Raw genomic sequence first — 14,612 nt, 5'->3', positions numbered from 1 at the left:
AACTAAGTACCCTACATACTTAAAAAATGGATCGTTTGAACTGAATTTTCTTGGAAGTCTATCTTTACTAAGTTTTATCTCACAGACTGAACTACGTGTAGCTTGGTACATATAAATCTGTGGTCAGAGAAGGATGCCTTTAAGTCAGCTTCCTTCTCAGAGCCCCTTTCTCCCCCCCGCCAGCTGTCTGCAGTCTCATGGGGACATGGTCTCAAGGATTCTAAATTTATACCTTTTGTCTGAAGCTCAGTTCTGTGAGATCTTAATCTGGGTTAGGTGATAAGAAAGCTCTGTTGTCCTAAAGGTTTGGGAAAATGTTAGATTAGTCACAGTCCAGACAGCATGATTTGCTGCAGGACTCTGAGATAATGTACACTGGGCTGGATGCCCCAAGGGGGCAGTGAGCACAGTAGCAGTGTTTTTCAAACTGAACTGATGATAGCATCTTTGGATAAGAATACTTTATGATGATACTATGACATCTGATACATTTTGAGATTTATTAGCTGGCTGAGGTAGCCAGAAAGATATGTTTTCTGAAGCAAGCAAGTTACTGTCCTCCTCAGATGCTAGGACTTTAGGAAACAATGGCCTTTGTGATGGGGGAGCAGGCGATGTCTCCACAAGCTCCTGAGACCTTAGAACAGAGGCCCTCTTCCCCACGTATGGCAAGGGGGTGTAGCTCACTTCCCTCCCGACTCCATTCTGACTTCCTCCCTAGGCTACTCCTTTTTTCTTCCTTTAGTCTGGTAATATAATTTTATTTATATTCTTAGCAGTTTAGCCAGGACAATAAACTTGCATAACAGTGATCAGCTCTCCACCAATATTTAGAACACTTCCCAAGCCAGTCCCTGCCTTTGTGAATCAATGCAGGACACCGAGTAAGTCTATAAATCCCACTTTGAAAATGCCAGGAGTTAGCGTCTGGTCAGCCACTAAGTGTTTGTGGGTAGTTTCACTTCTAACTTTTATGAAGAAAAGTGTTTAATATTCAGATGAAGAGTCACTAACCCAAAGGCAAATTTCTCTCTTTATAAATGAGGAAATCATTATTTTCTTTCCCTCCACCACTACAGCTATTCAGAAAGAAATAAGGTAGCTAACCTACTACAGAGAGCTAATAGCACAATGTGGAACGCTGAACACAGTACAATGGACGGAACAGTGGATTTGCAAAACAGGTTGGAACTGTGAGTAATAGAGAGGCGTCTGGGGACGTCTAGGCCTGGAAACTCAACTCAGGAACTCTGGTAACTCACACTCAAACAGAACCCAGGCAAAACTGAATTCTTCCTCACGGGGAGTCCTGCCAGATTTAGGTTTTGTTGTTTGTCTATCACATGTGTAGGCTGGTTTTTAGGGTCAAATAAACCTCTATTTATGCAGACAGCAGGGATCAGACAGGTTTGAACATAAGATCACCAAGGAGAAGGGAGCACTTAGGGACATGGGAAGACATGGGAAGACAGGTGCTGCCCTAAGAAATGGACGTTGATGCAGAACTAGGTTAAGAGAATAACTTTTAGTCATTAATCAATCTAATTGAATGAAGTATGGGGGGCGAAATGGATGAAGGGGGTGTTGAGTGAGCTCTGGGTGCATGCTGGGACTGGTGGAAGGGGCTTTGGGTCATCTCCACCTCCCAGGAAGACACAGGGCAGAATCCCTTTTCCGACACAGAAAGACGGAGCCACTTGCCCAAGTCACATGGCTAATAAATGCCAGAACTCAACTTTGAGCCTACAGTCCACCAGAATCATAGGTCCAGTTTGGTACTGGGCTAAACTTGCCCAGGCTACATGCCCCACCATCTGAAGTGACACTTTGGGGAAGCTGTGAGGGAACATGAAATGGTTAGAGAAGAAATGGTAAATCTCTGGCCCCTGTGACCTGGGCGTTATGGACCCAGCAGGAGAAGCCGGCCCAGGTGTGCAGAGCTCTGGATCCCCGGGGGGGATGCAGCCAGGACCCTGCTCTCACATGGCTCATCTGCCAGCTGTGGGGGGTGGGTGCAAGCTCGAGAACAAGGGAATAAAGCAGACCTCCCAGGGGGCACTATGAGCTGAGAAGGAAGGCAGGAGGGGTGATAGACAGCCTCGGGGATAAGGGGAGCCCCCTTTGCTTTCCTGCCTTACACCCAGGGAGGAGAGCTGGGAATGATTTCTGGTTCAGGCATCAAGACATGAGTAGGCCTTACAAATAATTCTGTACTGAGCAAAATTGACTCGGGGCTAACTGCCTGCTCCCCCGGCCAGCTGCTGCATGTCTCCCTGGAGCCTCAGAATGTGACCTGCTTGGACGTAGGCTTTTGCAGAGCTAATTAGTTAAAAGCCCTGATATGAAGTCTCCTGGGTTACTGAAGACTATGTCCTTCAAGCAGAGAGGAAGGTGAGGGTGGCTGGGTTTGGCAGGGGAAGGCGGCCATGAGGGGATGCAGACGCAGGCTGCAGCAGGGCCACCAGAGCTGGGGAAGCTAGCAAGGGGCTGCAGGGGTGCGGCCCTCTGACACCTTGAGTTGGGACTGTGGACCCCTTGGTGTGAGACAGAAGTCCCTTTTGCGTAAGCCAGCAGGTTTGTGTGATGGGTTGTAGGCACCCCAGGAAGCTCCTGCAGTCACAGATACCACAGCATCTGAGCACACAGCCCCTTCCAGGCCCGTTACCGATTGATGATGGCCTGCCCACTCCATTCTGTGACTGGGGAGATGGCCGCGGGAGTGACAGGAGCACCAGGGAAGGAGAGTCCCCACTTCCAGGTGCTGGGAGCCTCCAGGGGCTGTAGCTGAGAAATCCACGATGGGACATGCTGCTGCCGGGTGTCCCGGGAGGTGGCCTTCCACTTAGCAGACCTGGCCAGAGACCCCAGTTTCAGGAGGGGACCTGACTCATCCCAGTGTCACTGCTCCTAGCAACCACCAGTCTTGTGGTGTCCTGGGCAGCAATAAGCACAGCAGTGACCCAAATATGCCTTTGCTTGTGTTATAAGTCACTTTCCACGTTGCAGGGAGCTGAGTGAGCAAGCCCAGAGCACCTGGGAGTGATTCTGTGGGACCCACTGCCACTGTCAACCAGGGCTGCTGTGAGCATCTGGGAGCTGGACGGGGCCTGGTGGATGACGTGGTGGTCCCAGGCACCCCCTGAACACCACCCCGTTATCTGAGGGAGGTGAGGGGCAATGACTGGTGGAGGCTCAGAGAGGGGACCTGCTCACAAATTCCTTAACTTCAACTGAGTATAACCGACGCAGTACTGGGATCAAGAGGAGAGGTCTGAGATGAAAGTCAAAGTTCTTTTGTGGCTGTCAGAACAGCTAAATACCTGGCTCATGGCTCTGCTTCTGTCCTCAGCACACAGGTGGGACCTCCTTGCAGCCCCGCCTGGAGCTGGGTCAAGCTCACTGCGGGGGTGAAATGCATACCAAGGGCAGCAGCCTTTGTTCCCCTGTCTGTCCTCTAACCTGCATGCCAGGCCTTGAACCCGCACCTGCTCATCCACACAGCCACACAGTCGCCTGAGTCCACCTCCTGGAGGGGTCTGCTCTCCTCTCGCTGAGTCCTGACCAAGTGGAAGCCAGATCTCCTCCTCTGCTACAAATCACCACAGGATTAAACACAGAATAGCAGAGGAAGAATGCTAACAACCATTAACTAACATCAAACCATACCAAGACTTAAAGAGAAAACTGTGCAAACATAACCGAATTAGATTTTCCATGTGCAGTGGGACAGGCACTGATTGGACACAAAAGACAATCAACTCAGCTGAATCCAAAGGGAAGAAAAGTGTATGTTGTGTGTTTGTGTGCACACACATGTACACACCCCCTTGCATACTCAGCCATCCCAGGATGGAGAACCTAACTGTCCATTTTCCAGGTGTCTTTATTTTCCTCCTTGTTGCTTTCCTTTGGGGCTCTCGTTATCCTGCCATTCCAGGGGGTGAGGGAGACGTGAGGAAGCTGGCTATGGCCTGTTTAGTGGGAATACCACCCTACCTGCCACACCCCTCTGGGCAGGGCCCTTCTTTACCTTTGCAATCTGCACACACCAGTTGAGCAGGTACTGGGAACCGACGTTGTCCTTGTGCTCGCGGACATAGTCCAGGAGGCAGCCGAAGGGCATGAGTTGTGTGATGAGCTGCACAGTGGAAGTCAGGCAGATGCCCAGGAGGCGACACACATGAGGATTGTCCACACTGGCCATCACGTAGGCTTCCTGTGGGGACAAGAAGACCGGATGGCGGCAGGAACTCTACCCACCATGGCCAAGAGGCAGGCAGATCCCTTCCAGGTAAAAGAAAGCATGGATAGCATTTTGAGTTTCAAAATATATACTTGCAGGGGACAAGGCAGCCCATGAAACACCTAGTGCAATGGACACTGAAGGGACCCGCCACCTGCCAGGCTGTGTGATGGCCAGGTCCGTGCAGGACGGCCCCTCTGATGTGGGGCCTGTCACCTTCTGGGCTGTGCGATGGCCCCTCTGAAGGCAGGGTCCCTTTCACAGGGGCTGGGCAGCATTCACTGGGAACAAAATGTCAGATGAAAATGGGGCCTGATGTCTTCAAGTTTGGGCACTGCTGATGTCCTCATTACGACGGTCTCAGCCTCTAGGCTGCAGATGTGCTGGCGGGGCCAGAGGGAAGGCACGTCTAGGCCCCTGGCCCAGATGACAATGTGTGCACTAACCATAACCCTCTGCATAGGTACTGCAGAGGCGCAGCCCTAAGAGCTCCCATGCAGGGCTCAAGAGCCAGAAGGGCTATGGAAGGAGCCGGCACTTGGCAACAGAGCATGTCTGCTTCTGACAGCTGAGCGGGCAATGAGGGAAGGCTCTCAGCACTGCCGTGGTCCTGGGAGCACCTCTGCAGAGCGGGGTCTGAGAAACCCCTTCAGTGTCCTGGTTGGGCTTTCAAGTGGTCAGAGAGCAGTGCATCTCCACTGACCTCAGACGGTCGCTCTCCTTGTCTCATGCCCGGGGTGGGAAAGCCGTGCTGCTCTGCTCTCCCCTGAGTCAGCTGGTTGCTGCAGCAGGGCCCTGGCACAGACCAGGCCCTCGGGCCAGAGTTCTGCCCTTCTGCTGTTCTTGAGTGGAGGAGGCTGATTTTACTCACACCTGTGTCCACAATGGGGCCTCTCGTCTGTCTGACTGAGGATCAGGGAGTCCTCAGTTTCTATCCATAAATTCTGTCTCTTTCCCTTTAAATTATGAAGCGTGGTGACCTTTTATTCAGATGTGAAAGGGCCACAGGGCCTGCAAGAGAAAGTTCAGAGCTCCTTGAACTTCTCCACCCAGTGGTTGGGGTGTGGACTTGGGGTCAGGCTGGGCCTGCCGTAAGCCCTGCAGGAGTCAGAGGGGACAGGTGACAGAGCAGAAAGTTGGGGCGCATAAACATATTCCCAAACACGAACTTGATCACCCACCACAGCTCTGGCCATCAACCCTCCCCTGGCCTCCCTGCTCTGGGAAGCCCCAGGCACATGGTAGGCCTTCCCGACCCCAGGCCTCCCCTGGGCGCTCACCCACACCCACGGGGCCCTTGTCTAGAAAGGCCCTCCACCTCCTTGCTCCCCGATCAGTCAAGCTAAGTCTCCTGACCACTGCAGTTTTCCAGTAGGCTCGGACTGGCTGGGAACTTGCTGGAGGGGCAAATTCTTGGGCCCCACCCCAGGCCTACTGGGTGCAGTACTGAGAGGTGGGGCCCAGCGAGCTGTTTAACTCCCCGCTGCCCGCCTGAGTCTGAGTGCTTTGCTGCATAAGCATAATCTGTTCTTAAATGTCTGCGTGATTTGAAAACACATCATCCCCACCAGCTGAGGAAAGGACTTCATGTTCAGATCAGACATGCTCAGCTCTTTGGCGCTGTACCTTGTTGACAAACACTACCTACTTATTGCCTCAATATCCTGGTGCCTGATGCTCATCTAGGCAGGGATGGCCTCCAAAATGTCAGAGCTGAACTACCCTGAAAACATACACAGCCAGAAATGCAAAGCAAACCAGGGACTGTGCCTCTTCCACTAACAAGGAAGCCCTACAGCCTTTAATGACTGCCACAGAGCCTAGCCTGGGTGCTTCACTGAGGGTCAGGCTCTCCACTTGCATCAGAGTTAGTCTTTCTGTTCTTTCATCTTGTAAACATAATATCACAACATTACAGAGCAGATGTTTAATCCTTATGGACATTCCAACAGCCCCTAATCTTTGAGACACACTAGATATAAGAAGTTTTTGCTGGAAAGAGCCTGCAAGTGTATGTCTTGAGGAGAAATCGAGGCCCAACGAAGCGAGTGGCAGGCTGACACCACAATGCGCAGCTGAGCGGGGCCCAAGTGCGTCTGCCCACCCTGGGCCAGTCCTCCGAGGCGCCTTGCTGAGTGCCTGCCCGGAAAACCCCAGACCTTAGAACATGCAGACGGCACACACATAAATCTGTTTTGCATTCCCTTTCCATTGCCTGCCCTTAATTTAAACTGGAAAGTCTATGGAAAAATTAATAGGCCATGTGATTGCCAGAAAAGCTAACATCACATCTCTCCCCCAGGTCTGGGAAACCATACAACCATAACGCCAAAGAAATCCTCTGGCTGTTCCTATTTTCTCAAGATCTGGTTAAGATTTGGAAGCATACTGTAATCATTTCAGAGGGGAGAGAATCTGCAAACTGGGGCAATCGGAGCAGCCCATCTGTTGTGGGACCCAAGGAGCTGACCCGGACCAGGGAATCGGGGAACAGAGCCCAGGGTGTGGGTGTTGGGCCACACAGAGCCTGGAGCCCTGCCAGATCCCCCATCCTATTAAAATCTGATAGAGCAACAGTCATCACTTCCGCCCACCCGCAGGCACAATGGGGGGATGCTGTCTGGTTGCAGGTCTTGCTCAGTGTGCGTAGAAGTCAGAGTGAGCTTTGTTTTGGGCTGTTTATCTTGGAACCCCAAAGGTGCAGTGTGACCTTCAGCAAGAATGCTCGGCATTCCACACAATCTCCCAGCTGGCCGCCCCAGTCAGGCACACACTGGCAGGCAGAGCCTGGCTCAGCGACTCCGAAGGCCATTGTCTGAATCACATGGCAGAGGTGCTCTGAGGCTTGGTGACCTTGCAAGTCCATTATTTTGTCCCAATTTCTGAAACGATTTTTGGTGGCCTCCTCCTTGCATGTCTCCCTCATCTGTGAAACGTTTCATGTTACGAAGTGGGGAAAAGGACGCCGCTAGACTTTACACTCCTTCAAGATATGCACAGAGCTAACCTTCAAATGAAGCATAGGTGCTCCTACAATTTTGAACCTGTACCACTTAACTAAGCCACCTCAAGAACCTAAACCAGGGGTGATCATGTGATGCTGGACCCATCCTGACGGGTGGGATAGAAGAGAACCTCAAGCAGGGGCAGTGGAGGCAAACTGCCATCCTATGAGCCTTAAATTTACATGGTGCATGTCAACTATATTGTCAATAGAACTGGTCAAAAACCTGAAAGAAATGAAACTTCAAACGGAGGGGGAAAAGGAGAGCAGGAGCGAGGAAGAGCAAGACGCAAACCAGGACTTTTAAACTGTTAAACCCATCCAGCCTTTTACTTTACCCCCCACTCCTTCTCTACCCACAAAGCAGACTCCCCCACTAAGGTCCTAGGGGCCCCTTTCCCTGAACACTACTTTCTTGCCCTAAGAACAGCTCCTGTCTTCAAAAATCAGCTTTACTCTACATTGTAAATGTTGTTGAAATTTACATTTCGGGTGTATTTTGTGAAATTTGTTAGAAAGTCTTGAATGAGTAAAACATGAATTAAGGAAGCAAATTCTACAGCAAGATTTTCCTTTTACCAGTACATGTGAGGAGCTGGAGGTTGTAAGTGAAGAGATTTCATAAATCACTGGTCTGCTCTATTTCTTGTGCTTATATTAATAGAAGTGGACATTGCGTTAATAGGACTTCATATTATCTTGTACGCCATGAAAATGAAAGATACTTTTTTCTGATACTTTTATCTTCAATGGGTAGGATTTTCTGTTACACTGAATTAATACATCCTATTTCACTGAGAAGTGTACCAGAGTGGGAATTTCTCTACTATAGTGAGAGGAATTTCCTCACTTGAGCTAAGTTTCCCCACAAGTATCTGTTTCAGGAGAAAACTGAGGGGGACAATGTTTTACACTGGGAAGTTCACTGTGTCTAAATGTACTTTTAAAAGGCCCATGTTTGCTCTGCATAACATCTATCTGTGGGTTAGATACAAGACTGGGGCATGTTGCGTCTGACTTTTGTCCTTGGCTGTAAGATACCAAATTCTCTAGATTTTGGAGGCAGCAAAGGCAGTCACTTTTCTTCTCCACTGACTATTTCCTTACCCTGCTGGTGAGTTCCTTCGCTTCCTCTCACCGGCTCTGCCCTGCGACAGAGCAAGAGTTCGCCTCAACCACACCAGCAGAGGCCAGTGGTGTCAGCGAGACTCCGGATCTTCCTGAGCATCTCCTTGATGTGGGCTCTGCCAAATTCCAGGAGGCCCCTCTTCGGCCAGCCCCTTTCTAGGAGGGTGCAGCCCTTTCACTGGCTAGTGAGGGTGGACAGAGTGCAACAGAACCGAAAGCAAAAACAGAAAAACATTCTTGTGGAGCATTCCAAAGACCTACTGAATAAACTAAGAGTCAGCAGACACTGGAAATAACATTTAAATTATTTTGAGAAAAAACACAGGTGGGCAACAGTTGCCAGAGTTTATAGAGCTTTACATTGTTAATCCTAGGCATCTTTAAAAAGCCATTTCAAAGATAACCTGGTGGAGCCACATGAACATGAGCATCAGAGTCAGAAATAACAATGGGCTGGAATGCTACCCAAGCCACGTAACCTGAGCAAGTTTCTTTAGGCCTCCATTTCTTCATCCAAAACCCACTGAGCACAGTGCCTACACCACAGACCATGAGGAGCATTCACAGCAACCGTGTGTGTAAAGGCACCAGGCACGACTCTGGACCCCGGCAGATGCCCAGGGATGGTAAGTTCCTGTCCTCTTGGGAGAGAATAGAATGGAAGGGGTGAGCCTTCTCTATGAGAGAAGCCTGGGAGGAAATTACACCATCTACAGCTACAAGGATAAAAGCACATGTACAGCTACATGAGAAGAGAGCATTTAGAACGTGCTGATGAAAAACTTCTAAAACAGAGCAAAGTGCTGTCAGACACTAGAAAAGGGAGCTTCTGATGTCCAGACCTATGGATAATTAGAGAACAAGACAGAAACTTACATCAAGAATTTCCTTGTTGGCTTTTGGAGATGTGGCTTCTCTTAATTCCTTGATAGCCACGGGAATTTTAACCTTCTCGCCTTCTGGGATCCAGAGTCCCTGTGACAGAGAGGGACGAAGACAGTAACCAGCAGTGTCACACTGCACCATATGCTGACTCACGGCTGGATGGACTCTCTTCGTGACACTGTCCCCAAGGGCAGTGCCGTTGAGTCCCACTCCCACTCATGACATGTTCCATGAATCCCAGAAGTTACATAGAAGCCCTAAGTGGAGACTGTTATAAAACCAGCGTGGAGCATTTCATTCAGTATTCTGAGATGCCAGTCTGCGCAGACCTCAGACAGACTTGATGCAAAGGGATCTAGATAAACCTCACTACAGGAAGCTCTTCTGACTGGGCTTTATTTGGAAGCTGCCACCCAGTGAGAGGCAACGCTCCCCCGACTCCATCTGCCCTGCCCAGCCTCCTCAAAGGCTACTGCACTGCTGGGAAACATCTTCCCCTGCACACAGGCCTCACAGGGCCACTTATTCATCCCCTTGATTATGAAAGATTTCCTCGTGAACAACTTGGAAGAAGCATGGGAATTCCCCTCAGCGACACAAGGAGTAGACGACAATGGGAAACATGGCAGCCAAGGGCCCCGGCTGGCCCGGCCAGAATGTGAGCACCCCCCAGCTCATGCCCCCCAGCCACCTCACCTTGTACACTGTGCCGAATGCTCCGGAGCCCAGCACCTTGATCTTCTTGAATTCCGTTTCCTTCAAGATCCTCAAGAGAGCCTGGTTGGGCGCTTCTCCGCTGGGCGTTAGAGGCTCAACGAGCTGTGAGACACAGGAGGAACCGGGCTCAAGTCAGCGCCGCAGAGGAGGGCCCCACGCAGCCACAGGGCCACTTCAGAACCAGGAGGAGTGGACAGCTGCTCCAAACACCTTCATAAAGGACACGGTAGGCCAGGGACTGCCTGATACAGGTGTCCTTGAACAACAGCACTGGGCCAAAACATGCAGTGTCTACTTCTGTTTGCAGGCCAGTCAGGTGGACTGAGGCGTTTTGGGGAGAGGTTTATACGATGGTCATTCTGTAGCCTGCTGGGCTCCGACACACAGCCCAGGATGCTGCGAGCTGGTCTGAGCCTCTTCCGGGGCCGTGGCTTCTGACACACCGCTGGACACAGAGATGCTGGTTGAGGACCCGCTCAAGTGGCCCCAGTATTGGGGGTAATGCCAGCCTCAGGGCCTTCACAGGAACCCGGGCACTGCCCTTGATAAGGATGCCACCTGCCACCCACCTCGCTGTGTCGAGTGACTGACACCAAGACACCCACACCTCATGCACCGATATCCCCGAATGTCACTCCTTGTCACTGGACATCAGAGAGTACTTACGATTTAACCATCACAAGAAATGAGCATAAACATACAATTTGGTATTTTAAGTACAGAGTTTGTAAGGCCAGGTCTTCGGGAGATTGCTGCTCCTCTATGGGGCGTGGTGGGCTGCACTCACCTCCCTTTCCTGCAGCAGCCTTCGCAGCGTGCGCTTGCGGACGATGTGGCGCCTACGCAGGAAGAGGCCCACTCCAAGGGCTACCACCACGGCCAGCAGGAGACAGCCCACAATCCCGGTGGCAATGGAGGGGATCCTGGGCCTGGAGCGAGGTGGAGACGCATACGAGAGTGAGTCTGCTGACAGATTTCATTACATTGGAATTTTATGAATTTTCTGCATATTTTGATACATTTGTATCATTTAAAACTATCTCAGGAAGTAGAACTGGTGCAGCTTCTAAAGTGAGAAAGGAAAGCAGATCATCTGAGAGGTCTAGAGTGGGGATTCCAACCTTCTTGAGTATAAGAGCACCCTGTACCCCAGTTTTTTCACCTTTTGAAAACTGAGGCATCACTTGGCCCTCTCCATATGATGGTTTTACATATATATCTATATCTATATATCTATATATTTTGAGCCAAAAATTTTTTTTTATTTTGGTATCATTAATCTACAATTACATGAGGAACATTATGTTTACTAGACTCTCCCCATCACCAAGTCCCCCCCACATACCCATTAGAGTCACTGTTCATTGTAGTAAGATGCTGTAGAAACACTACTTGTCTTCTTTGTGTTGCACAGTCCTCCCTGTGCCTCCCCCCACATTATAAATGCTAATCATAATCCCCCCCCTTAACCCTCCCTTCCCACCCATCCTCCCCACTTCCTTTCCCTTTGGTAACTGTTAGTCCATTCTTGGGTTCTGTGATTCTGCTGCTGTTTTGTTCCTTCAGTTTTTTCTTTGTTCTTATGCTCCACAGATGAGTGAAATCATCTGGTACTTGTCTTTCTCTACCTGGCTTATTTCATTGAGCATAATACCCTCTAGCTTCATCCATGTTGTTGCAAATGGTAGGATTTGTTTTCTTCTTATGGCTGAATGGTATTCTATTGTGTATATGTACCACATCTTCTTTATCCATTCATCTACTGATGGACACTTAGGTTGCTTCCATTTCTTGCCTATTGTAAATAGTGCTGCGATAAACATAGGGGTGCATCTGTCTTTTTCAAACTGGGCTGCTGCATTCTAAGGGTAAATTCCTATAAGTGGAATTCATGGGTGAAATGGTATTTCGATTTTGAAATTTATGAGGAACCTCCATACTGCTTTCCACAATGGTTGAACTAGTTTACATTCCCACCAGCAGTGTAGGAGGGTTCCCCTTTCGCCACAACCTCGCCAACATTTGTTGTTGTTTGTCTTTTGGATGGTGGCAATCCTTACTGGTGTGAGGTGATATCTCATTGTGGTTTTAATTTCCATTTCTCTGATGACTAGCGATACGGAGCATCTTTTCATGTGTCTGTTGGCCATCTGAATTTCTTCTTTGGAGAAGTGTCTGTTCATATCCTCTGCCCATTTTTTGATTGGATTGTTCACTTTTTGTTTGTTGAGGTGTCTGAGCTCATTATATATTTTGGATGTCAAGCCTTTATCGGATCTGTCATTTATGAATATATTCTCCCATGCTGTAGGATGCCTGTTTGTTTTATTGATGGTGTCATTTGCTATACAGACGCTTTTCAGCTTGATATAGTCCCAGTTGTTCATTTTTGCTTTCGTTTCCCTTGCCCGGGGAGATATGTTCATGAAGAAGTCACTCATGTTTATGTCCAAGATATTTTTGCCTATGTTTTTCCCTAAGAGTTTTATGGTTTCATAACTTACATTCAGATCTTTGACCCATTTCGAATTTACTTTTGTGTATGGGGTTAGACAATGATTCAGTTTCAATCTCTTACATGTAGCTGTCCAGTTTTGCCAACATCAGCTGTTGAAGAGGCTGTGATTTCCCCATTGTATGTCCATGGCTCCTTTATCATATATTAATTGACCATATATGTTTGGGTTAATATCTGGACTGTCTATTCTGTTCCACTGCTCTGTGGGTCTGTTCTTGTGCCAGTACCAAATTGTCTTGATTACTGTGACTTTGTAGTAGAGCTTGAAGTTGGGGGGCATAATCCCCCCTTGCTTTATTCTTCCTTCTCAGGTTGCTTTGGCTAATCGGTGTCTTTTGTGGTTCCATATGAATTTTAAAACTATTTGTTCCAGTTCGTTGAAGAATGTTGTGGGTATTTTGATAGGCATTGCATTGAATCTGTAGATTGCTTTAGGTATGATGGCCATTTTGACAATATTAATTCTTCCTAGCCAAGAGCATGGAATGAATTTCAATTTGTTAGTGTCCTCTTTAATTTCTCTTAAGAGTGTTTTGTAGTTTTCAGGGTATAGATCTTTCACTTCCTTGGTTAGGTTTATTCCTAGGTATTTTATTCTTTTTGATGCAATTGTGAATGGAATTGTTTTCCTGATTTCTCTTTCGGTTAGTTCATCATTAGTGTATCGGAAAGTAACAGATTCCTGTGTATTAATTTTGTATCCTGCAACTTTGCTGAATTCAGATATTAGCTCTAGTAGTTTTGGAATGAAGTCTTTAGGATTTTTTATGTACAATATCATGTCATCTGCAAACAGTGACAGTTTGACTTCTTCTTTACCTATCTGGATGCCTTGTACTTCTTTCTTTTGTCTGACTGCCATGGCTAGGGCCTCTAGTATTATGTTGAAAAACAGTGGGGAGAGTGGGCATCCCTGTCTTGTTCCCAATCTTAGGTGAAAAGCTTTCAGCTTCTCACTGTTAAGTATGATGTTGGCTGTGGGTTTGTCATATATGGCCTTTATTAGGTTGAGGTACCTGCCCTCTATACCCATTTTGTTGAGAGTTTTTACCATGAATGGATGTTGAATTTTGTCAAATGCTTTTCCGGTGTCTATGGAAATGATCATGTGGTTTCTGTCCTTCTTTTTGTTGATGTGGTGGATGATGTTGATGGATTTTCAAATGTTGTACCATCCTTGCAACCCTGAGATGAATCCCACTTGATCATGGTGTATGATCCTCTTCATGTATTTTTTAATTCAGTTTGCTAATATTTTATTGAGTATTCTCGCATCTATGTTCCTCAGGGGTATTGGTCTGTAGTTTTCTTTTTTTGTGGTGTCTTTGCCTGGTTTTCGTACTAGAGTGATGCTGGCTACATAGAATGAGTTTGGAAGTATTCCCTCTGATCCTCTTATGTATTTTTTAACTCGGTTTGCTAATATTTTGTTGAGTATTTTTGCATCTATGTTCACCAGGGATATTGGTCTGTAATTTTCTTTTTTGGTGTGGTCGTTGCCTTGTTTTGGTATTAGAGTGATGATGGCTTCATAGAATGAGTTTGGAAGTATTTCCTCCTCTTCTATTTTTTGAAAAACTTTAAGGAGAATGGGTATTATATCTTCTCTATATGTCTGACAAAATTCAGTGTTGAATTGACAGTGGGAGCCAAGATGGTGGCGTGAGTAGAGCTGAGGAAATCTCCCAAAACCATATATATTTTTGAAAATACAACAAATACAACTATTCCTAAAAGAGAGACCAGAAGACACAGGACAACAGCCAGACTACATCCACACCTGCAAGAACCCAGCACCTCACGAAGGGGGTAAGATACAAGCCGTGGATCGGCAGGACCCAAGCGCCCCTCACCCCAGCTCCCGGAGGGAGGAGAGGAGTCAGAATGGGGAGGGAGAGGGAGCCCAGGACTGCTAAACACCCAGCCCTAGCAATCCGCACCGGAGCGCAGACACAGTGTGTGCATGGGGTGCTGGAAACTAGGGAAACAGGACAGTAAGACCTGTGAGTGGGTCCCCGTAGCCGGCGCACCTGGGACAAAGAAAAGTGAGTGCTTTTTGAAAGCCTTAAAGGGACAGGGACCCCCACAGGTGGACAGAAGCGTCCAGGGACACTCAG

The 14,612-nt window shown here is 48.3% G+C and overlaps 1 protein-coding gene across 5 annotated transcripts in view; it reads right to left on the bottom strand.

Moving 5' to 3' along the window:
* Positions 1 to 14,612, bottom strand: part of EGFR (epidermal growth factor receptor) — a 205,753-nt gene that overhangs the window by 15,118 nt on the left and 176,023 nt on the right. For all 5 annotated transcript variants that reach the window (XM_036994949.2, XM_073239171.1, XM_073239170.1 and 2 more), the window contains 4 exons: positions 10,765 to 10,906; positions 9,957 to 10,079; positions 9,252 to 9,350; positions 4,031 to 4,216 (listed from right to left, as the gene is read on the bottom strand). In XM_036994949.2, coding sequence (XP_036850844.1) covers positions 4,031 to 4,216; positions 9,252 to 9,350; positions 9,957 to 10,079; positions 10,765 to 10,906 — 550 coding nt within the window. The remainder of the gene's footprint in view (positions 1 to 4,030; positions 4,217 to 9,251; positions 9,351 to 9,956; positions 10,080 to 10,764; positions 10,907 to 14,612) is intronic.

Source organism: Manis javanica, chromosome 6 (assembly GCF_040802235.1).
Source record: "Manis javanica isolate MJ-LG chromosome 6, MJ_LKY, whole genome shotgun sequence".
Classification (NCBI taxonomy): domain Eukaryota; kingdom Metazoa; phylum Chordata; class Mammalia; order Pholidota; family Manidae; genus Manis; species Manis javanica.
The sequence above is the reverse complement of the archived record's forward strand: the minus strand, read 5'-3'. Positions and strand labels throughout refer to the sequence as shown.